The 24,084-nt window shown below is 39.7% G+C and overlaps 1 protein-coding gene across 1 annotated transcript in view; it reads left to right on the top strand.

Annotated features, from left to right (window-relative positions):
- Positions 1–20,026, top strand: part of LYVE1 (lymphatic vessel endothelial hyaluronan receptor 1) — a 31,770-nt gene extending 11,744 nt beyond the window's left edge. The window contains exons 2-6 of the mRNA XM_042462015.1: positions 4,278–4,446; positions 6,228–6,367; positions 11,591–11,860; positions 15,238–15,316; positions 18,404–20,026. Coding sequence (XP_042317949.1) covers positions 4,278–4,446; positions 6,228–6,367; positions 11,591–11,860; positions 15,238–15,316; positions 18,404–18,587 — 842 coding nt within the window. The 3' untranslated portion in view covers positions 18,588–20,026. The remainder of the gene's footprint in view (positions 1–4,277; positions 4,447–6,227; positions 6,368–11,590; positions 11,861–15,237; positions 15,317–18,403) is intronic.
- Positions 20,027–24,084: the final 4,058 nt, after the last annotated feature.

The following is a 24,084-nucleotide window of genomic DNA, read 5'->3' as shown; positions in this document are numbered from 1 at the left end:
TCTGCTCTGGTCAGGCCCCACCTGGAATATTGTGTCCAATTCTGGGCACCACAATTCAAAAAAGGACATTGAGAAACTGGAGCGTGTCCAAAGGAGGGCGACTAAAATGGTGAAAGGTTTGGAAACCTTGCTCTATGAGGAGCGACTCAGAGAGCTGGGGATGTTTAGCCTGGAGAAGAGAAGATTAAGAGGTGATATGATAGCCCTGTTTAAATATGTGAAAGGATGTCATATTGAGGAGGGAGCAAGCTTGTTTTCTGCTGCTCCAGAGAACAGGACCCGGAACAATGGATGCAAGCTACAGGAAAAGAGATTCCACCTGAACATTAGGAGGAACTTCCTGACAGTTAGGGCTGTTCGACAGGGGAATGCACTCCCTCGGAGTGTGGTGGAGTCTTCTTCCTTGGAGGTCTTTAAACATAGGCTGGATGGCCATCTGTTGGGGATGCTTTGATTTGGATTTCCTGCATGGCAGGGAGTTGGACTGGATGGCCCTTGCGGTCTCTTCCAACTCTATGATTCTATGATTCTATGACTCTATGATTCTATGTCAGTTTGACTATTTTTGCCATCCCTTTCGCCTTCTTTAATATTGTCTCAATTCCCCATGTAATTCAGTTTAAAGCCCTCCTGATCAAGTTCTTGAGACTGTTGGCAAAAACATTTCTTCCAACTGGCGTGAGATGCAACCCGTCCGTTGCAAGAAGTCCCTCCTCATGGAACCGCAGCCCATGATCGAAGAATCCAAATCCTTAAATTAAATTAAATTAAAATTAATTAAAATAAAATCCTTGCCTCAAGAAGAAGAGCCCTCCCTCCATGACATCATCATCAGACCTGGGAGGGAATGAAAAAGAGAGGCCTAACTTCCATCAGGCCTAACTGTGAATGTACTCACTTCGCTCTCTTTAATTTTATTGTATTTTATTTATTTATTTATTGTATTTTATTTTATTATCTTTATTTTTACTGTTGTAACCCACCTGGATTCCTTGTGATTGGGCGGGCAATAAATATATTATTATTATTATTATTATTATTATTATTATTATCATCATCATCATCATCTTGACTTCAGCAAGGCTTTCAAAAGAATTTGCCCATAATAGTCTTATTGCCAGACTAATAAATATGGTTAGAGTCAATAATACTACTTTTAAATTTATGTGTAGCTGGTTAATGAACTATCCCTGTAAACTAATTATTATGAACGAATATTTGTCAGCATGCAGAGAAGTTGTAGGTGGTATGCCACTTGATTTTGGCATGTACCAGTGCTGTTCAACACATAGGGCCTTAGCACATTACAAACCAAACCAAACCAAACACACAGTGACAGAGAAGTGTCTTTCTGCTTGCTTCTCCACATGTTGTCAAAGCACTTTCATTCTCTTCAGATTGTAAAAGGGTAGGAGAGGGTCAGAAAACCATCCTTTTTGCCAAACGGATTTTTCCAGCATGACAAAGGGGACGGCTTTATGACCTGAAGAGAACGAAGGTGCTTCAGTGCCATATGGAGAAGTAAACAGAAAGGTGCTTCTCTACTGCCACATTCTGGGTTTGTTTTGTAATGCGATAAGGCCCTTAGATGAAAGAAACAGAAAATGATCTATTCAAGAATTCAAGATGATCTAGACTTAGGGGAACTTAGTCAAAATTAAGAAAATGAATTTAAATATTTAGACAAGAAGAATCAATTGTATATTAGCTAAAATGGCTAAAATATAGCTCTACTTTATTCTGCTTTAATGGTACCTGATCTGAAATGCTATGCCCAGTTCTGGGAACTGCACTTTAAAAAGGGTATTGACAAAACTGAGTGTGTGGAGAGGGGAATGAAGAATATAATGAGTGTTGTTTGAAGATCATGTCCTATCAAGAAAGGTGAGGAGCTGAGTATGCCAGGCTTGGAGAAGAAACTGTATACTAGCCATCTGAAATACTAGAAGAGCTATTTCACACAATGTCCGGATTGGTTTGCCATAGGGCGGTATATAAATAAATATTATTATTATTATTATTATTATTGTTGTTGTTGTTGTTGTTATTATTATTATTATTATTATTAGTCCTTTTTAAATGTTGCTCTAGAGGGCAGGACCCTTACCAGTGGGTAATAGGGTTATGGTTACAAGAAATTGTAACTCAGACCATGATTAAACAACTGCTGAATGTTAGGGGGCTACCATGCCCCCCAAGGGACCATGGAGGCATAGCTACCACTGCGTCTCCACCCCCAGTTTAAAAATGCCCCCCCAATGCCCGTGAGAGGCATAGAACCAATTATGCCACATGGGCTATTTTAGACCTTGATCACCTCCTGTTGTTAAAGGCCTAGAATAGCTCTGGGGGCATTAAAGGACATGAGGAAGGTCACACGTGGCCCACATTCTGCATTATCCCCTGCCCTGGTGTAGACAAACATTGTGAAAAGCATTTCCCTTTTTCTAAGGAACTGATGCAGTGGCTTAGTGGCTAAGATGCCAATTCTGATGATTGGAAGATCAGAAGGTTGGCAGTTCGAGGCTGGAGTGCTGCATGATGGGGTGAGCTCCTGTCACTAGTCCCAGTTTCTGCCAACCTAGCAGTTCAAAAGCATGCAAATGCAAGTAGATACATAGGTACCACTTCTCAGTGAGAAGGTAACAGCGTTCGGTGCGGTCATGCTGGCCACATGACCACCAGAGCAGTCCTCAGACAATGCTGGCTCTTCAGCTTAGAAACGGAGATGAGCACTGCCCCTACAGTCAGTTATGACTAGACATTCATGTCAAGGAACTACCTTTACCTTTAATAACTGATCATATAGCTTTTTGTGAGTTTTTCGGGCTATGTGGCCATGTTCTAGAAGAGTTAATTCCTGAGTTAATTCACCAGATCTGTGGCTGACATCTTCAGAGAAATCATATAGCCTTTGGTACAGTGGAAGAGATTTATACAATCTGAAGAGAAGCCCAAGTGTAGTGGAAAAGACAACCTCAAAACGTGGCAGATTCTCTCTACTTAGAGCTTTTTAAGCAGAAACTGGATGACCACCTATAAAGGATGTTCTAGCAATGACTTTGGCAGAGGGTTAGAATACACTGCCCTAAGCAACTGCTTTCCTAAGTGATTGCCTTTTACATTATAGACCCATTTGGTTTTTGAGACCATCTAGAAAGGAACCCACTGACAATGCCACACACCACTGAGGTTCATACTATAGAGCATAACATGTTGTGTGATGGCACCTGCTCTATGGAATACCCTTTCCTTAGAAATATGACATGCTCAGACAAGTTGTAGTTTTAGATGTATGTTGAAACACACTTATTTTTGCAAGTCCTTCCTATAATATGTGGTCCAGCATGTGATCTATTTGCAAGTTTATTGTCATTGTTGTTCATTATTGTATGCTGTTTTGAAATCTCAGATCTAAGTTGAATATAAATGTTTATAAATAAATAAATAATAGTGAAATCCTTTCTAGTTCTATGACTCTACAGATTCTGCAGGAAAGAAACTATAGTTGAATAGTAACATACTGTACATGCTTTCAATACCTGAAGTTTAACTACTAGTTATAGCAGGGGTAGGCAACCTTTTTGAGCCGGGGGCCGGGTTGCTGTCCCTCAGACAACTGGGGGGCCGAAGCCAAAAAATAAATAATTAAATAATTTTTAAAACAATTAAATATATAAATAAACCAGGACAAATGTAGGGCAAAATTTTCAAATGGAAGATACTTTTTTTTTAAAAAAATGGAGAACACGTGAAAAAAATTTGCTGATTTTTTTTAAAAAATGTTAATTTAAATGCATGTTTCTGAGGCTTCTATAGAGAATTGCCCCCAAAGGCCCCGGCGGCAATCGGCGGCAGGACCGGGCTGGGGCCGGTCCCAAGGCCTCGCCGGGCCGCAGGTTGCCTACCCCTGAGTTATAGTATGCCTTTCTCTTCAAAGGGCTCATGACAGTGACCACAGTCCTATCCCACACCATTAAACTAGGCTATGTGGTAGATTACACTGAGATACAATGACTAGCCCAAGGCTACTCAGCTCTCCCTGACCCTTGCCTAGCACTCTAATGGTTACACTCTAATGGTTACACTGTACTAGTTTTTTCCAAGTTCAATCTCAGATACCATCGTTTTCAGAAGCTCTCATTTGGGATATAAATAAAATCTCCTCCTGAAATGCTAAAGATCTTCAACCATAATTCTTTCATAATCTAATCCACCTTCCAAGCATATAGTATTACCCTCTTTATGTAATAACGTTTTTTCCCTCCTGCATTCAGATATTTACATCGCAAAGTGCCGGATTGCTGGAATTACTCTTGTTTCATATAAGAATCAACCTCTTTTCAACTTCACTGAAGCACAGGCAGTATGCAGGCAGCTAGACTTAACACTAGCACATAACTCTGATGTAGAAAAAGCTTGGAAGCATGGCTTTGAAACCTGCAGGTACGGAAAATATTTCAATCTTTTCTGTCAGCACGCAAGCTCAGTTGGCAGAAGGTTTCTTCTCACCCCCTCCTCTTCCCCTGTTCAGCACCTTGAAAATGCTACATAGAGGGTGAGAAGCTCCTACTTAATGGCTGTGGCTGAAGGGGCCGTCCCTGAGATACCTTCCGTGAACTACTCTTCTACTAGTCAAGGCACAGAATGAAATGTCATAAATATTATTGTCTGGCACAATTCTTTCTTATACAGAATAATCTTTGAAAAATGCCATTATTACCATCTATGAAGAGATCAAGATTAAAATCATGCAATTACTAAAGGCCACCTCCTTAGTCTTACTCTTTTTATAAAGTACAGGTTGAGTTTCCCTTATCCAAAATGCTTGAGACAAGAAGTGTTTTAGATTTTGGATTTTCCTGGATTTTGGAATATTTACATATGCATAATGAGATGTCTTGGAGATGGAACCCAAGTCTAAACGTGAAATTCATTTATATTTCATACACATCTTAAACATATAGCCTCAAGGTAATTTTATACATAATATTTTTAAATAATTTTGTGCATGAAACAAAGTTTGTGTACACTGAACCTCATAAAGCAAAGGTGTCACTGTCTCACTGAGCCACATGGACAATTTTGGATTTTGGAGAATTTTGGATTTTGGAATTCTGGATAAAGGATACTCAACCTGTACACACTCAGATGCACTCTGGGCCTGAGCAAGCTTAGTGAAATGTGTGACTTCCCTGACTCCTCTTTAAGCATGATCCTGTTATACAATCTCATCTATTCCTTTGGAAACTGCCCTCTGTTTCTGAAGAGATGTACTAAATTGTATGGCAGGTTGCTATTTGACACTCAGAAGCCCAAAACTCCTTTGTTGATTTACAAATTTTTGACATCTTTTTCCATAATATGCTATGCCAAAATGCTCTCTTATATATTCTGTGATACACCCTTCCTTGTCTGTACTCAACATTTAATTGTTTAATCTGCAGACATACAAAAAGGATTTATTTCTAAACAAATATACATATTGATTGTCTGTAAGGGCTGCCTTGAGTCCCTATATTTGGGGGAAAGGCAGGATACACACACACACACACACGCATACACACACAAAATAATAATAATAAAATCCTCCTTCAAAACACAATGGTATCTCTTCTCTTGGCTACCTACTAGAGAAGAGTACAATGCACATTGTCTGTTGTTTCAACTGTTTCCTTTTTAGAACACTGCTTCAACTTACATGTGTTTGTTTCACTAAAGCAAATTTCCTTTAAATTTTCACGCATAGTGGTGCAGACCAGGATCTTCAACTAGCAGTTCATTTTACTTTTTTTAAAAAAGTTTGCTACCAAACATTATTTTATCTGTTAAACTAGAACTGACAGAAATTGAAGATCACGAATTTGAAGATCACGAAACTGCCAATCTAAAAAAGTGTCTAAAAAGATGTCACAGCAGACAGCATAGACTATCTTCTATAGTCTACCTTTAGGAGATAAACTATACTTTTTACAGGCACATTTATCACACAAATTTGACTGCATTTCCCACTGTCACAATAATTCAAAGTAGTTTAAAAGAAAGTGACCTCCAAAACTTGTTTAATGAACTTCAGGATCAGCAACGAAGTTTGGTCTCATACAGAAAAATACAACTATCCATTGGTCTGCAGTAAAATTCTATGAACCAAAGTTTGTGTTTGTATGCAGCACACAACTGGTTGTTCATAATGTTACATTACAGAAAACTTTTACTTTTTGTTGTAGGTTTGGCTGGGTGGCAGAAAAATATGCTGTCATTTCTCGGATAACTCCAAATGAAAACTGTGGTAAAAATAAAACAGGAGTAGCCCTCTGGAGACTCTCAACAAACAGGAAAGCCTTTGCTTACTGTTATAATTCTTCAGGTAAGTGTGATGAGCAGATCCTTAAACAGAGAGTCTGTGAACATTAGAAGTGAATGCCATAATCACAAGTCAACACAGGTTTCTGAGAAACAAGTCATGCCAGACTAATCTGATCTCTCTTTTTTAAAAATCAAATTACCAGCTTGTTAGATGAAGGGAATTCTGTGGATACAGCATATGTTGATTTCAGCAAGGTCTTTGACAAGGTCCCGCATGATATTCTTGCAAACAAGCTAGTAAAATGTGGGCTAGACAATGTAACTGTTAGGTGGATTTGTAATTGGCTGACTGGCTGAACCCAAAGGGTGCTCAGCAATGGATCCTCTTCATCCTGGAGAGATGTGACCAGTGGGGTGCCAAAGGGTTCTGTCCTTGGCCCAGTGCTATTAAGCATCTCTATCATGAAAGAATAGGGGAAATGCTTTTCAAATTTCCAGATGACACCAAATTAGGAGGAATAGCTAATACCCCTAGAGGAGAGGTTCAAAATTCAAAATGACTTTAAGAGACTAGAAAACTGGGCTAAAACTAACAAAATGAATTTCAACAGGAATAAATGTAAGGTACTGCATTTAGGCAGAAAAAATGAAGTGGGGATGGGGGACACCTGGTTTAACAAGACAGGGATCTAGGAATCCTAGTAGACCATAGGTTGAACATGAGTCAACAGTATGATGCAGCAGCTAAAAAGGCCCATGTCATTCTAGACTACATCAACAGAAGTACAATGTCTAGAATAGATCAAGGGAAATAATAGTGCCACTCTATTCTACTTTGATACTGGAATACTGTGTCCAGTTCTGGGCACAAAAATTCAAAAAGGATGTTGACAAGCTGGAGCATGTCCAGAGGAGGGCAACCAAAATGGTAAGGGTCTGGAGACCATGCCCCATTAAGGAGAGTCTTAGGGGCGGTACACACGGGCGCTTTGTGATGCCCTGACGCCAAAATTAGGGCTCGCTATGGCACAGCATCTATATGCTCCGAGCCCTAATATCGGCGCCATTCCATCACAAGGCTGTGGCCCTGTCCATACAAGGCGCAGCCTCATGACATAAGGGCACCGGAGTACCTACACGCCTCTGGGAGGAAGCGGCATCATAAGGGCAATGCAGCCTTTATTGCACTGCAAAAAGGAGCAGCTCTCAGCAGCTCCTTTTTTGCTGCACAGCATTACCACCCTGTTTGGTTGCTCCGGCAGTGGTATGTACAGACCCTTTGGAAGCTGGTTATGTTTAGCCTGGAGAAGAGTCAGTTGAGAGGTGATATGATAGCCCTGTTTAAGTATTTGAAGGGTATCACATTGAGGATGAAGCCAGAGAACAGGGCCCAGAACAATGGACGTAAGCTACAGGAAAAGAGATTCCACTTAAACATTAGGAAGAACTTCCTGACCGCAAGGGCTGTTCGACAGTGGAATACACTCCCTCAGAGAGTAGTGGAGTCTCCTTCTTTGGAGGTCTTTAAACAGAGGCTGGATGGCCATCTATCAGGGATGCTTTGATTGAGAGTTCCTGCATGGTAGGGGTTTGGACTGGATGGCCCTTAAGGTCTCTTCCAAGTCTATGATTCTATGATTCTAAGAGATACTTCCTCATAAGCTTTTCGTGGAGTGGAAGCCAGGGACAGACAGATATATATGCCATAGGTATGTCAGAATGTAAATTCAAATTCAAAATTCTTAGGGTATGGAAATGAAGTAGAAACTCCAGTTTTAACAATGGTTGTTTGTGGACAAAGACATAGCCATTGGATATTGAAATGAGATGGCAAGACCAGTTTGGCCTTGGAAACTAGCAACTATATTTTGACACTTGAATCATGGCATACCTAACATGCATGGACAGAGAGTCCTCTTTCCCCTTTCCAGGAAGGTATATGCAAAAGGTGATAACTGGAAGGTATTCCCAGACAATTCCCAGAAGACAAAACCCTAGAAAGAAAACTTTGGTCTGTGTGTATGGAGTATGTATGGAACGTGAGAAAGAGGCTGGTTTGTAATCAGGATAGTTTCCAGTTCTATGATTTTATGACAATTGGAATAAATGTAAACGCTCATAGTTTCCTCTGACATTGCACATAGTTGTGCAGTAAAACATTTTCAAGTACATTCTTTCATCATGATCATCACCACAGCCCCACCATTCAAGAAGAGTAGAAAATGTGTGTAGTCATGTCAATCCATATTCACAAAATAGTGTTATAAGTTCTCCTTGCCACAAAAAGCATATCTTTTGTTAATCTAATGGGGCTTAATTGCCCATTTAAGACTAAACTACTTTGAAATGCTTCACCTCACAACAATGCAAAAATCCATTTTATCTGCTGTGAAGACTGGAGCTAAATTCAGAATCAGCACAGCAGCCTGATAAGGATGGCAGATGATGTCATCTCTGTCATTCAGTAAATCCCATTCCTTTGCTTCACTACACCACTGCTTATAAAACTTTGTTGCATACAACACTCAAAACAGAAGTCCTAGAACTCAAAGATATAGTTGTATTAGTCTGTAGAATCAGGGCCACTACAGACGGGTGGCTCAATGCCACCCCTTTGAGGCCCAGATGGAGGCCATGGCAACCAGACAGTCTCCAGAAGGACCAAAAAATCCCCACTTCCTAGCAGGTTCCTTTTGTGTCCCAGAAGGGGAGCCACAGGCGTGCTCGTGTGCCATGATGACACCCCTTCCGCAGAGCGCTGTTTGGGCACTGCGCCGCACAGACGTCATCATAGCGCGCACTGTCTGGACGGACACGTGCCATGATGGTGCCCCAGTGGAGAAAGAAGGGCTTGGAGCGTTTGAACTCTCAGCCCTACCACAGTCCTACCGCACATGCAGGCCGTCATAAACTGCTGGTCTGTCGAGCACCTCAGTATGTAGAACAGGAACCCTAGTAAATGACAAAATATTAAGCACTAGGCCCTGGAGAAAAATGCAACATTTATACATTGCAAATGTCATTTTCATAAAGGATGTCTATATCCTAAACAAAAGAACAATTGGCTTATGAAAAAAATGGTCACATCATACTAACTCCTTTGCACATATCCAAAATTATAATGCTCCTATTTATTTTTTTAGCTCAGTACTTTAAGTCAAATGATTTGCATATTACTAAGGAATGTAATTATGATGAATACCAGCATGTTTATCACTAGATTTATCCCCTAAGAGTCTTGAAAGAAAATATATTTGGCCTGAATACAATTTAATATTTGTCTTTCCTTCTTATTGTCTGTGATGGAGAAAGTAATATTACTCATTCAGCATCCTATCCAGTCAATGAAAATGCGTCATCAAGTTCCCTCCAGAGATTCACATTAAGAATGGCACAGAGGTCATTTCCTTCCATTATTACAATGTATTCAGCTGGTCATTCTGGTATGAGAATGGCTTTCAAGCTGTGTAAAACATATGTATTTGCTCTTAAAAATAAGGAATTACTTTTTGGGATGCTATTTGGAGCCTAGTTCTCTTTCTGCATCTGTCATACTCTAAGCACGCCACCTGTGAAATACCACATGCTTTTACAATGGGTCTTGTTTCCTTTGAACAGCACCACCATAGGCATGGCTTATTTCCTTGGAGGGTTTTTTCCTTTCTTCCAATATCATGAATTACTCTGAATTATTATTTTTATATGCCTTAGGGTCAACTTAGATATGATGCTATTTATGTATAAGCAGTACATATTTGCTTTATTTAAATGGTAATCTGAGGAGGGGATAGATGAAGGATATTTGGGTTGCCTGTGAGAAGTTGGGAGATTTAATCATTTTTGTCCATGCTGTGCTTCCAAAGAAAATCACTCCTCCCCAAATTTTCTCTTATAATTTGAAAAAGCAGAAAACAACGCCAGAACAATGATTTTGTCCCAAATGGGCATTCCATATTTAATGGCATCTGAGCATGCTTAGCTCTCATTAGACTTTTGGGGACCAACTAGAGAATCATCCCCTTAGATTTTTTTTAAAAAGTTCTCAGTTCACTTAAGTCATTCATGGGGGAGAGTGTCCCCAATCCTCTTTTTGCAGCCCACATAAATGACATAGTAACATGGTGGCTCACTTGGATTGAGCGCCTTTGATATTTACCAATGACCAATTTTTGACCAAAAAGAAAAGTAGGAATGGGGCACGTTCCCTCTATGATTTAAAGCAAATCACTGATATATGACCATCGTTCCCATTTGAAACTGGTTCCAATCCTACTTTGATTGATTTCTGTGGCAATAAAGCAAGGCAAATGCAAAAAAACCAACAGTTTTTTTCCAGACACTAGTTTCCTCGCGGTTCTTTTGAAAAGAATCAATTCTGAAGTGTGTTCAACAAGTGGGAACAACAGATCTGAATCACATCATTCTGGAGCGGAAGGACTAATGGCAGAGGGGTGTTTACCATCCCTCCTGAGTTTTTGGTAGATCCACCATTCCCCACCCCCGTGCTGCCTTTTTTTCTTGTGATGTGACCTATGGGCACATGATGTTTAAAAAAAAATTATAGAAGATTCAATTGATTGATTTTGCAACTACTTGCAATCAGTGAGGCAAGCGGTTGCAAAACCAATTGAATCTTCTATCATTTTATTTTAGAAAAATTGATAGAAGATTTGATTTTTTGGTTTTGCAACTACTTGTCTCAGTAATTGCAAGTACCATAGTTGCAAAATCAATCAATCGAATCAACTATAAATATCCTAAGCCAGGCTGCCCAGGTTGCCACTTACATCACTGATGACACACAGATAATTGACATGCATTTTGAAGCAGTGTAAACTAGTGGAGACAACAATTGTGCCCAAAAAGAAGTGATTACAAGGGGATAATGAAAAGATCCACTTTCATAGTAGGAACAATGGGCCTTTTGGAATGGATTTACCAACATGGAGCGAAGGCAAATCACACAGAGGTTTAAATGTAAGTGGGAATGAGCCGTGATGTGATATCACCTCCAGCTCACTGGGAACATGCCAGTGAGGCCCACTGTGGCAAAAATTGACTTTCACTAAAGCTGATCACTCCTGCCCCAACCCATGTCAGCACAAACCATGTGAGTTTGCTATTAAGAAGGAATGATGCTGATGAATTGGGTTCATCACTGCTATTGAAAAATACACATTACCTGATTTATACTGGTGAAATTCAACCCTTGGGAAATGTTCCATTGCATTTATGTATGTATTTTTTTTTAATGTCATGGTCCTGCTTTTTACTATATTTTCAGATACATGGATCAATTCCTGCATCCCAGAAACAGCTACAGCTGCATCTCTAGACATTTCAACGGAGATGAACTTTACCTCCACAGTCTTGCCTCAAGACACTTCAGCAGTTGTTCACACATCAGAGCCACCACAGACCAAAGTTCTTCAGAAGTTGTTTCGTGTTATATGCATAACAGAGATCATAACAGCAAAACCAACAACTGAGGAGGCAATAATATTTTCACCTGACAAACGAACTGCCTTTCAAAATGATGGTGTCCAGTTTGGAGGTAAAAGCTATATTTTTATTTAGTACCTTCTTGTGAATTCTGATCTTTTTTTAATCAGGTATACGAACTGAAGTGAGGGTAAAGCTAGGGGTTTATCTTTATCTTTTGTTAAATGAAACTGTCATCTTCACTCCATCTCCTGGTATGTTTCAAGAGATGTAGGGTGCCTTTACACTGTAGAAATATGCAGTTTGACACCACTTTAACTGCCATGGTTCTTTCCTACAGAATCCTGAGATGTATAGTATTTTGAGGCACCAACACTCCTTGGCAGAGAAATCTACAGACTTTGTAAAACTACAGATTCCAGGATTCCATATCATGGAGCAACAGCACTTAAAGTAGCGTCAAACTGCATTATTTCTACAGTGGAGATGCACCCCCAGTCTTGCACTTCAAATAAATAAGTAAAAAAGAACTGACATAGTACATTGGCTAAGATTATGAACTATAAATTGGGAATAAGGAGTGGATGAGAAGTTTATTTTTTATAAGAACTCACTCAATTTAGCATGTGACAAAAAAACTGGCATAGTTCTCATTCCTAGTTTGATTCTTGTCTCTGCCACACAGCTCTTCCAGATGGGTGTAGAGAAATGTGAGTTGTTGCAATAAAGTTCCTTCAGTTTTGCCAATTGTTGGCACCTCCATGTAAATTTAAAATACCCTTTAAAACATTTCAAAACAACACATTAATAAAAACACTGTAACATTTAAAGTCCACTATAACATTTAAAGTTCCATTTAGATTCCATTAGTTGCAGAATGTCTGTCTGAATAAAAATGTCTTTAAATGCTCATAGAAGGACAATAGGGAGGGAGTGATCGTCATCTTCCTGGGAACAACATTATAGTCCAGGGCAGTGATTCCCAAACTGTGGTCCTCCAGATGTTTTGGACTTCAGGTTCCAGAATTCCTAACTGTTGGCCAGGCTGGCTGGGGCTCCTGGCAGTTGTAGTCCATAGATCTGGAGTATCAAAGTTTGGGAATCGCTGGTCTCAGGCACCTGCTGAAGAGCCCTCTGACTTGTCTCCATCAAACATACCTCTGTTTGGTGTGGACAAACAGAGCCTTTCTTGTAGGTTTTAAAACCCAGGCACCAAGAAGAGCTTTGAATATTGGAAAACACTACACAAAAGTTGATGCATCTGGGGAAGTAGACTTAAGTCTACGAAAGCTCATGCTGCCAGCTTCTTTCTTTCAGTTAGTCTCAAAAGTGCTACAAGATCTCTGTACATACTGATCTTTCTGTTGATGATTATTAAACTTCCTCTTTAAGCTAGTTTATAAAATAAAAGCAGAAGATATGCTGAAAAACCCACCAAAATAAAGATTTAAATGTTTGTTTTCTCTTCCCAACCAGCAATTTGCCAAAGGAATTACACAAATAATGTTATCTATCTCTTCTCATGCAGCCTTCAAAATTTTAACTTATCAAGAATTTGGCTATTACAGATTTTAAGTGCTATGGAAAATTCTATTCATTATTCTCTTAACCTCCACAGACAAGATGGCTCTTTATGACTAGGGACCTTATCACATGGGAGGGAAGTGCCCACTCCCATGGATAAACGGAATTTAAATCCGGGAAAATCTCACAAAAGCGGGATTGTTTTCAGATGATGTCGGGCTAATTGAGCTATAAGGAGACACTAACACGAGCAGAAAATGGGCAAAATCAGCCACTTTTTACTTTCAGGATTTTCCCAAAAGTAAAAGCAGCCGATTTTGCCCACTTTCTGCACAGGTTAATATCAGGTTAATGCTCAATTAGCTCAACTTTGCCTCCTGTCTAGATACCCTTCCTTACAATGGTGTTTCCAGAAAACATTTTTGTAAGTTCTATAAGTTATACAGTTATAAATTGATTCAATTGTGCTGTCTTCTGCATGGATCCATGTTATCCTCTGCATGGATGTAAATGGTAAAGTGAGAGTATGAGCAAACGTGATGGCATACTCTAAAAGGCATGGACTAAATGCAGACTCTTATTGCAAAGCACGCCTAAATGGCAAAGTATTTACACTCCATTCCTCACAGCTCCTCCACCACTCCAAACTTCAGAATTTAAAGGGTCTGTGCTTGCTAAATACTTTTGTAAACACTTTGCAAAGAGGATCTACATACATGGCACTGGGGTTCATTTTGTGCATGTCAACTTCTTTTTCTGTTTGAGGATCCAGAGCTACATAAATAATTTCATAGCTTTATATTGAAAAATCATGATATAAAATTTGTCATGGTTCCAGCCACTTCTTTTACAGTCAAGAGAAACAGTTGTTCTTCTTGTTCTCCAGTTGCAGAAATAAACAAGACCAAAAATAAAGGCAGACTAACAATTATATTTAGTGGCTTACATTCAGTGGCTGTATTCACAAGTAATATCAACTCATGAATCATGATTTGTTACATAAGATATTTAATGCTTGTCACATATGAAGTCCGTTCGTTGTTTTTTTTTCCACTTCTTTCTTCAGAAAAGTGTGTATACAAAACAGGCAGCCAAAATTTAGCATATTTTCCATTTAAAGACAAAGCCAGGACTATAGTTAATTCTCAGAATAAACTAAGGGTCTCAACAGATCGCCCCAAAAGGGTGGGCTGAAGTCTCCTGTTTTTGCTTCTGAGGGACACTGCAGCAGCCAAACCACATGGCGTCCCTCCACACCAAAAAGAACCCGGAAAAAACAGGTTCTTGTAGGTGCATGCGGCCAATGCAACAAGCGCATCATTGGCACACTATCGCACGTCAATGATGAAAGAGCAGTGCTGTGACGTGCAGACGCTGCATTGTGCTTTCATCATGGCAGCCCCCATGGGGACAGGAGGCTGCCATGATGGCGGTGTCCATACGGTCTAGGGTTTGGGAGCGTGCGGTGGCTGTGCACTCCTGAACCCTAGAATCCGTGCCAGCACACCACTTCTTGCCCGTCTGTCTCAAGCCTATAATTGTAAAATTGTATTAAAGCAGGTTTCAAATTCTGGCTTGGTTGAAAGCAGTTAACTAGTTCAGCTGTGTCAAGAAACTATGTTTATCTGAAGCTTTCTAGTTTGCTTATCCACTAGCATGAAGAGAGGAGCAAAGTGGGAGTGAACAGACTGTAAGGCAGTAAGATACAGCTCCTAGATACCAATGGCATGATCTCTTGCAGAGAAGGCATTCACACTAGGGCTCAGTCCACATTACATCCACTTCTCTGATCCAGCGAAGGATAGTGTTTCCAGTACTTGGATCCTTCTCATAGTCAAAAACACTACTTTTAATCGGCTTCCATGAATCAGTGATGAATGCCAACCAGCCTTTGTAAACCACCAGACCTGATGCATGATTATTCGAACTCAGTGTGTGATACATATGATTTGTTTTTCTTTCCAGGTGTACCCATTGCTCTTCTTGTGCTTGCCCTCATCTTTTTTGTAGCTTCAGTAGTTTTAGCTGTCTGCTATATCAAAAAGTAAGTGTACTTGTTACTTTTTGCTTCAATGCATTTCTGCTAAAACTATATATATCCCTTTATATATTTAATATGATATATTGTATATCTGTTTCACATTGTGCCTTGGTATGTATAACTAGCACACATATGTGGCATGGGAATAAACCTTACTTTGTGCAAGCTTCCATTGAAACACATGCCCTGATTAGCAAGTAGATTCCTTCATTCATGCCACTTATGCAGCAAAAACATAGAGCAAATTAAGCATATGCATAGGCATTTGTTCATATAAGATATTCTGCACATAGGTGTGGTGTGGCTCAAGGGGTCTACATGACTGAGGCTTCTCATTTCGCACTACTTGTCAGTGACGTAGACTCGGGTCAGTTAACTTAAGTTGGACTCAAGTCACTTCAACACCACAGGCCTCCCCCATACCCTAGTTTTTGTGCTGTTCAACATTTTAATTAAAGCTTTGGAAATGAATATAGGGGGGTGCTATAAAATTTGCAGATGACACCAAGGTGAAAGGGGCAGTCATATTATTTAGTGTATTTGCATACCAGAAAAAACTATACCATCTTTCCTGTAATACATTGAGCACAAAGTGATTCACAGAACAAACAAATGCAATAACAGTAATAATACATTATACTACATTATAATGTGTAGATGAATTACAAATTTTTAATACCACTACTTTAAATGAACATACTAGTAAACATACCAATAGTTCAATTAACAATGCTCATTATCAATAACAAATATTATACTTACATTAAGCAATTTTACCCAACAATATTCCATAGCAAGAAAAGGGAAGATAATGCATAATAAGTATAAGACACTTCCAACAGCCCAATGAAAAAGACTCTCTTCCTCTCACCAGGATCATGTGGGCTGCTGAAAGAAAGGGTTGTTGTTGTTGAGTGCCTTCAAGTCATTTCCAACTTATGGCAACCCTAAGATGAGCCTATCATGGGGTTTTCTTGGCAAGTTTCTTCAGAGGGGGTTTGCAATTGCCATCCTCTGAGGGTGAGAAGGTGCCACCAGTGGATTTCCATGGAGGAGCCAGAATTCAAACCCCGATCTCCAGAGTCATAGGCCATGTTCCCATTCAACTTAAACGCGGATCAGGATGAGAATTGGGGGGGTATTGTTCCCATTTAACCCCAAATCTGATCCGCATTGCTCCGGAATCATTCCCATTGATATTGGAACCTGATTCAATTTATATTGTATAATCCAGATTATATGCCTATAAACCGGTTTTAAAAAACAGTAGGTTTTTGATCCCGGGGTACGATTTGCTGTATCCGAATGGGAACGACAAGGGTGTCTGATTCGTGATCCTGGAGATGGGAGGAGCAGCGCTCGAGGGGCTGGCTTGGGAGTGTCACCCTTTTGTTCTCTTTCTGCATCGCCAGTGCCATTTTTTTCCATTCGCATAGCCTTTCCCCCAGTGGAGTGGGAAGCAGGGTAAGGTGATCGCGCTACATTGAGCTCCAAATGCAGTAAACACATTACTCCCTCTACAACCTCCCCTCTGCTCCACATTCATAGACCGATGTGTGAGGAGAGCCATTGAACACCATTTTAAACTATTATTTTTTCTTTTCTTTTTCTTTTTTTTGCCTCTGCCTCAGGCAGCAGATGGGCTTTGCAGTAAATGCCTGATTGATGGCCCCCCAGACAGCCCAGGGAGCAATGGGGGAGACAAAGGGATTAAGGGTGATTAGAGCCTTTCCTTCTCTCTTTCTCAAAGGGAATCTGGGGAGACATAGGAGAGCCTGGATGCCCAGCGATCTGAGGGGGAAATAGAGCCTTTTCTTCTCTCTTTCTCAAAGGGAATCGGGAGAGACATAGGAGAGCCTGGATGCCCAGCGATCTGGGGGGAGGGGAAATAGAGCCTTCTCTTCTCTCTTTCCCTAACGGAATCTGGGGAGACACAGAAGGGTCTTTGCAGCTGATTTTCATTGGCTGCCCAAAAAACAACAACAATAAAAACAGAAATGGGAACAGAGAGCAAAATAAACCGTGTCAAAGTGTTTCGAATCAGGTGACGACACTTGTGACGTCTGAAGCCTACGCGCTTGATTGACAGCTTGCAGACACAAATGGGAACGGGGAGCAAATTAATCTGCTTTAAAATACAGCGATTTAAAATACATGGGAATGAAAACAGGGTCTAAATGAATCAGGGTAATTTGCCCCTTTTCGTAATGGAAACGATGGAAAAAATTTGAATTATTCTCGGAACATAATCCGAATCAGAATCACGCCAATATAATCTGTTTTATCTGCCAAGTGGGAATACCCCCATAGTCCAATTCAAACTGCTACATCTCGCTGGCTCTCATCTACATATATAGATATATAGACATGGGAAAGAAAAGTTGCCCATATCCTAATGGCTATTCTCCACTTGGATATTTTTGTTGTCTTTAGAAATATTTCTGTATTCTGCATTTGCAAAAAAAAAAAAAAAAAAAAAAACCAAAGCAGTTTACAATAGTTCTTCTCTGAAACAAATGTTCTTGCTGATGGGTATGGTTCTGAGGACAGAAAAACACCTTCACACACCCACACAAGACAGCAGCAGCTTCCTTATGAAAGGGGCTGGGGTTGGGGAGTGGGAAATAGAAAGGGCTAAACCCTGATGACAGAATCATCCCTCATTAAATGATTCCTTATTAAACTTTATGGGGGTGGAACAAAGCAATGAAAACACAATAAAGAATTGTTAAGGTTTCACAAGCAGTTTCTGAAACATATAAATGTTTCCATACTGCTAATCTAAATTAGCAGTGGTTCTGTCCACTTAGGCTCATTCAGTTTTCATCAGGTAGCCCATTCCAGAGAACAGGAACCACTGCTAGGCTCCACCATCCACAGCATCTGCGCTTCAACTTTAATAGTACTGCACTGAAGAGAGTGTTCACCACCAGATTTTGGGATGGTGTTTCTAAATGTTATGTTTTAAAATGTAGTGGCTGTCATTAGAGCTGGCATTAATTTGTATTTTCTCTCCTATTAGTTTTCCAGAATATATGTTTATAAATTGCAGTGCTTTCTAATCAAATTTACTTTCCAATTTGCTCAAAGATACACGAAAACATTTCCTTTTTCTAAAAAGAAAGAGAAGAAAGAAGAAATTGAAACCAAGAATATCAAAGAAACAAAGACAAGTGGCAAAACTCCTGAGCAGGAACCAAAGAATGGAAAAAAGGCAGAAGAACCTCAGCCCAAGCCTGGCCCACCTGTGAAATGTTTGGAAGCAGAGGTTTAAGAAATGAGATCCAGATGGACAGGCCTTAGATGAAGAAAAGGCAGAAATTAGCAAATAATTTATATATGGATAATTGTAAATACTGTCAAAGTCAATGTGTCTATAGTTCATGCGCAATACATCTTACCTGTAGCTATAACTTGTCGTTACAAAATATGCAGCTCTCGAAAGCAGAACTGTGTTTATTTTTCAATAACAACTATGCACATTTTAGGCCTGTTTGGCGTGGATAATAAGTACCTTGTTTTAGTGTCAGTAATAAAAAATAAAGAATAAATGCCATATATTGGTCCAAACTATGGGAGAAACCTTGTTTTTAACTCCTCTTCAAGCTAGGTTTCAAACATATGCAAAGAATTTACAAAGAATTCAGTGGACAATCCTCCATATGTGATTCAGAACAACCCCCCTCCAGAGATTTTCTTGTTTGTGATACCAGCTGTAACCCCCCCCCCAAATGTACTACAGTTCTAGAAATGACTACAGGTTGTCTCTTTCTGCTGCATGTCTTATTGCAGAATTTCAAAAATGGAAGTTAAAGTGGAACGGAGGGGAAAGCTCTGATTCATTGGGGGAAATGGGCACACACTGTGATATACTGCCAATCTTTAATTTACCCAGTTTTACAAAAATTCCCAGAAAGACCAGCTGCTCATTACTTGATATTACTCCTTGAGGATGTAGACTCTCAAATAACTGAGATCATGGCTTGATTCTGTGCAGCTATCATTGCTACACGCAGACAAATTACACAGGACCAGACTTATTGTTAAATGTTGAAAACAGGGTGCTAGAAAATAGGTCCCTGCATCTTGGTGTGTGGGGTACTGCCTGTTTATATGCACTTTTATATTTTAGCTGATTTTACTTAGGTGGACCAGCATATTTGTAAGTTTGTTTTTACTGGTTAATACTAATTAGTCAGTCTTTAAGAGAAAAATGAGCTAAACACTCCTCTATAGATTTTACTTTGGACAAATAGTCATACACAGGTTCTAGGTTCCATGCCACCTCCACCTTCTTGAGTTTTTCCAGACATGCACCAATACACAAAATATAGTCAGGGGACTTCAGATTTGAAAAGCACTCTTAAAGTCAAGATTGTAAAATCTCACCGCATTACTGTTTTTCAACATGTTATTTGCATATTATAAAGACAACTGCAATGCTTTGCACGTTGATCCAGAATTTGTCCCACTGTGTTTAATGGAGCTTACTCTCTAGCAAATGTTTGGTACTGCAGCACAAGATATCTCTGAAAAACTGGTATGTTGTCATAATCATTCATCATCACAATTGACCGTATTATTTATTAAAATTGCATTGAAATTAGATAAAGTAAGAGCTACACAATTATTTCTATAATTCACCTAAACTGGATCTCACTGGCTATGGAAGGTTTACCCACAATGGATGACTTAATAAAAACTTCCAAAATACGTGTGTCATATTTTATGGAGATCTTCCAAAAATCTAAAAGGTACACAGGATAGGGTGTCAAGTCTATATGCCATGCCAAAATTAGCTGGTCAATAGTAGTAAATCATGTAAATATGTGAGATGCAAAAAAAGTGCAGAGGGACTCACTATTTAGTAACAGCAATTAATACTTCAACTTTCCAAATCCCACTCTAAAATATTACAATTGGCCCTCCTTATCCACGGATTTTTTTATCCATGGATTCAAGCATCCACAGCTTGAAAATATTCCAAAAAAGTATAAATTCCAAATAGCAAACCTTGATTTTACAATCTTGTATAAGAGACACAATTTTCTTATGCCATTGTATTTAATGGAACCTGAGCATTCATGGATTTTGTTATCCATGGGAGGGGGGGGGAGGTGTCCTAGAACCAAACCCCAGCAGATAACAAGGACCCACTGTACTTCTTTAGAAGGGCTATATATCTAGAACTTGTTTTAGATATGTATAAAACAATCTGAGTGTAAGTTTAGGTAAATATTAAGGATGGGAACTGGGAGCCTCCCCTCTGAGTCACCACTGCAGAATTTGCTACCACAATGGTGGCGATGATGACACAAAAAAGTAATTTTTATTTCCACCATGGCAGGAAATTCAGTAATACAGATAAGGAAACACCCAGATGCAGATGTACATATAGACCACAAACTGGTTTTAGCCAATCCTAGTTTAACCATGCTTAACCAAGAAATTAAGAGAATAAATGCAATGAGGGAGTTCCATCCCCCACTCCCCTCTAATAGTGGAGAGGGATTCTGCTGTTGACTTTTGCTCTTAGAAGAATGCTGCCAGGTAACTATATATCTTCCTATACCTTCCTATATTTCCAAGATGTCTGTAGAGCTGAAATCAGAACCCAAGGTTAAACAAACACAGTTTTTAACAGAACACTCCCAATTGACTATCTTGGGTCTTTTCCAGATTAGTCTTGCCATGATACTGAAATCACAAACTGCAAAAGATGTAGATATTACTTCCTGCTCAGTATGTTAGCCAAAAAAACTGAACAAGAAGCCAAAGGATTTTAAACAGGAACTAAAACTTTATTTGGTTTTGCAAAATCAAGGCAAGTTTGACCGAGACAAGAGGCAAAGCTCAAATCTTGTCTGGGTCCAGAACAAAGAGTTCTGGACAATTTTATACTTTTTCAAACCCCCTCTGACATCATCTTTGGCAAACCCCATTACATCATTACACTACCAATACCTGCCACTTAAAAAACAATAATTCTATCCATTAACAGATACGGTTACAAATGACAGATGAACACTCTAATACATGTCCATTGTATGTATATGTTCTAAATAGAATGGTACACTCATAACAGGTTACATTACCTTAAAGACCTTAGCTTTTTAGCTGTTCTTAAACATAATTAACTCAAAAAGAGGGTATAGTTAGATCATATAACTCCATCTGTGCCCTGTAAACTGAGTATACCATAGAATATAGTTGTTCTTTGATTGTTGGAAAGGTCAGGTCACAATCTGCCTCTGCATTTTAGACAAAGGCACCTTCAGTTCTATATGTTTCAAGTCTATCTTTGAATTTTAACAGTTTTGAGATTTGGAGTATCACTCTTATGTTTAATTTCTCTAAATCTCGCGTCTTCAATACCGCTGGTTGGGTTTTTCTGGTTGTTGTCATCTCATCCACTTGGTCCATTCTTTTGACTGGGAGGTTATAGTGACTTTTTGGATCTGCACTAGGGCGCATCCAAAGATTTTTTTTTTAAAAAAAACATGTTATAGTTTGCTGGATCCTATCATTCGAAGGACAAATTCTCTCTTCCTTGATTTTCTTTTTAAATTCTCAGAGCTATATCGCTATATAGTGCAAAAGTCTATTTCACTGGTACATTTATAGGATAGAGAGAAGGAGAAGAGAAAGTTGTTTTGGGTTCCTATATGTCTTGGAATTATAAAGAAACTCACTTGAAGGCTGGAATAAAATGTTGCAACTTGTGCAAGTTATAATCAGAAAATAGTCCAGAACAAACATTGTTTGGCTTTTTAAAAAAAATAAACCCAAAAACGACAGTAAGAAATATTGCAACTTCTTTACACATTTGCCCCATTTTAAAGAGTCCTGAAAGACAGATAAAAATCTGTTTTACTGTACCAGTTGGAAATCATCCCTTGCAAGAAATATCTGCACTTGTTCAGAGGAGGTTTGCCACTGTCTCCCCCTGAGGCTGAGAGAGTGTGATTTTCCCAAGGTCCCCACTGGGTTTCATGGCCAAGCTGGGAACTGAACCCTAGTCTGTAGTCATTGTCCAACACTCAAATCACTATCCTGTGTAACAATCCTGATATTAAATCAGGACATGAAAAGATGTTGCATTCAGGTGCTAAATTATGCCAAGTAAGTTGTCTTTTATGAGCCAGCTTGGTGTAGAGGTGTGAGTGTTGTACTGCAACTCTGGAAACCAGGGTTTGATTCCCAGCTCAGCCATGAAAACCCACTGGGTGACTCTGGGCGAGTCACACTCTCTCAGCCTCTGGGGAAGGTCATGGCAAACCTCCTCTGAATCAATCTTGCCAAGAAAACCCCATGATAGGTTCGCCATAAATTGGAAATGACTTGAATGCACACAACTGCAACAACAATAGCAAGGTGTCTTTAGAATTAAGTCAAGAGATGCAGCCTGTTAAGGGTTTTGCTTTTCACAATCATGATGGCAAGATATAAGAAACTTAGGGAGCTAGAAATGTTTAGCCTGATGAAGAGACGGTTGAGAGGTGATATGATAGCTTTGTTTAAATACTTGAAGGGGTGTCATATTGTGGATGGAGCAAGCTTGTTTTCTGCTGCTCCAGAGAATAGGACACAATGGGGCAATGGATGGAAGCTACAGGAAAAGCGATTCTATATCCAAAATGGTGAAGGGTCTGGAAACTATGAAGATCTATGAGGAGAGACTTAGGGAGCTGGGTATGTTTAGCCTGGAGAAGAGATGGTTGAGAGGTGATGTGACAGCCCTGTTTAAATACTTGAAGGGTTGCCATATTGAGGGAGCAAGCTTGTTTTTTGCTACTCCAGAGAAGCTATTTTCGGGCAATGGGAAGTCAGTTCGAACGCAATTCGAATTCACGTAAATTCGCTGAACTAACGAATTCATGTAAATGTGTTCTGTCCCTCCTTTCTTTTCATTTGAAATTAAGAGAAATTCCTCCCGTGTGATAAACTCCACCATCTCTTTCTTTGGAGGTTTTTAAACAGAGGGATGGTAATCAATTGGTGGGGTGCTTTGACTGAGTTCCTGCATGGCAGAATGGGGTTGGACTGGCTGGGTAAAGAGCAAGACAGGAAGGATCGGATGGCTAATTTCAAGGCCAAACTGAAGACACACTTGTTTAGGGAGGCATTCCACATTATCGGTTGTTAACCCGCTGCTTACTTTGGTTTTTATTGTTTTCTTATTTTGTATTATTTTACGAGATATTTTAATCACATGTAATGCTGTTGTTTCAGATTGTATGCCACTTGGCAGGTTTTTATTCCTTTTTCTTTCACCCTTACTATGTAGTAAAGCGCTGTGCAAACTTTACAGCGCTCCATAAATAAATAAATAAATAATAATGGCCCTTGGAGTCTCTTCCAAGTACTCTAGGTTGCTTAAGTTGTTGTCTGGCTCAAGGCTATGGAATTCTGGGAGTGCGTTGTGGGCCCACAACCTACTCCAACTCCCAGAATTCCATAGCCTTGAGCCAGAAAAGAGTGTTAAAGCAGTGCCAAACTGGGTTACTTTCTCCAGTGTGGTTGCAGCCTAGGATTTTATGAATATACTGGTTAAGCACTACATCCCTGCCCTGTAGTGACGTCACTGACTCCTCCTTCCAATACAAAATCCTTCATTAGCCCCCTTTTTGCGTATTATTACCCTGAGTCGCCTACTAATCGAGCCACAGGCTCCACTGTGGCTCGAAAAGCGCGCAGGCCGCACTTTCCCTGTCTCCTAGCAACCGCGGGGCCCCAGAGGGGAGGGGAGGGGAGGGGAGGGGAGGGGATGA

This window comes from Sceloporus undulatus, chromosome 1, assembly GCF_019175285.1.
Source record: "Sceloporus undulatus isolate JIND9_A2432 ecotype Alabama chromosome 1, SceUnd_v1.1, whole genome shotgun sequence".
NCBI lineage: Eukaryota > Metazoa > Chordata > Lepidosauria > Squamata > Phrynosomatidae > Sceloporus > Sceloporus undulatus.
Note: the sequence above shows the minus strand (reverse complement) of the source record. Positions and strands in the feature narration are given on the sequence as shown.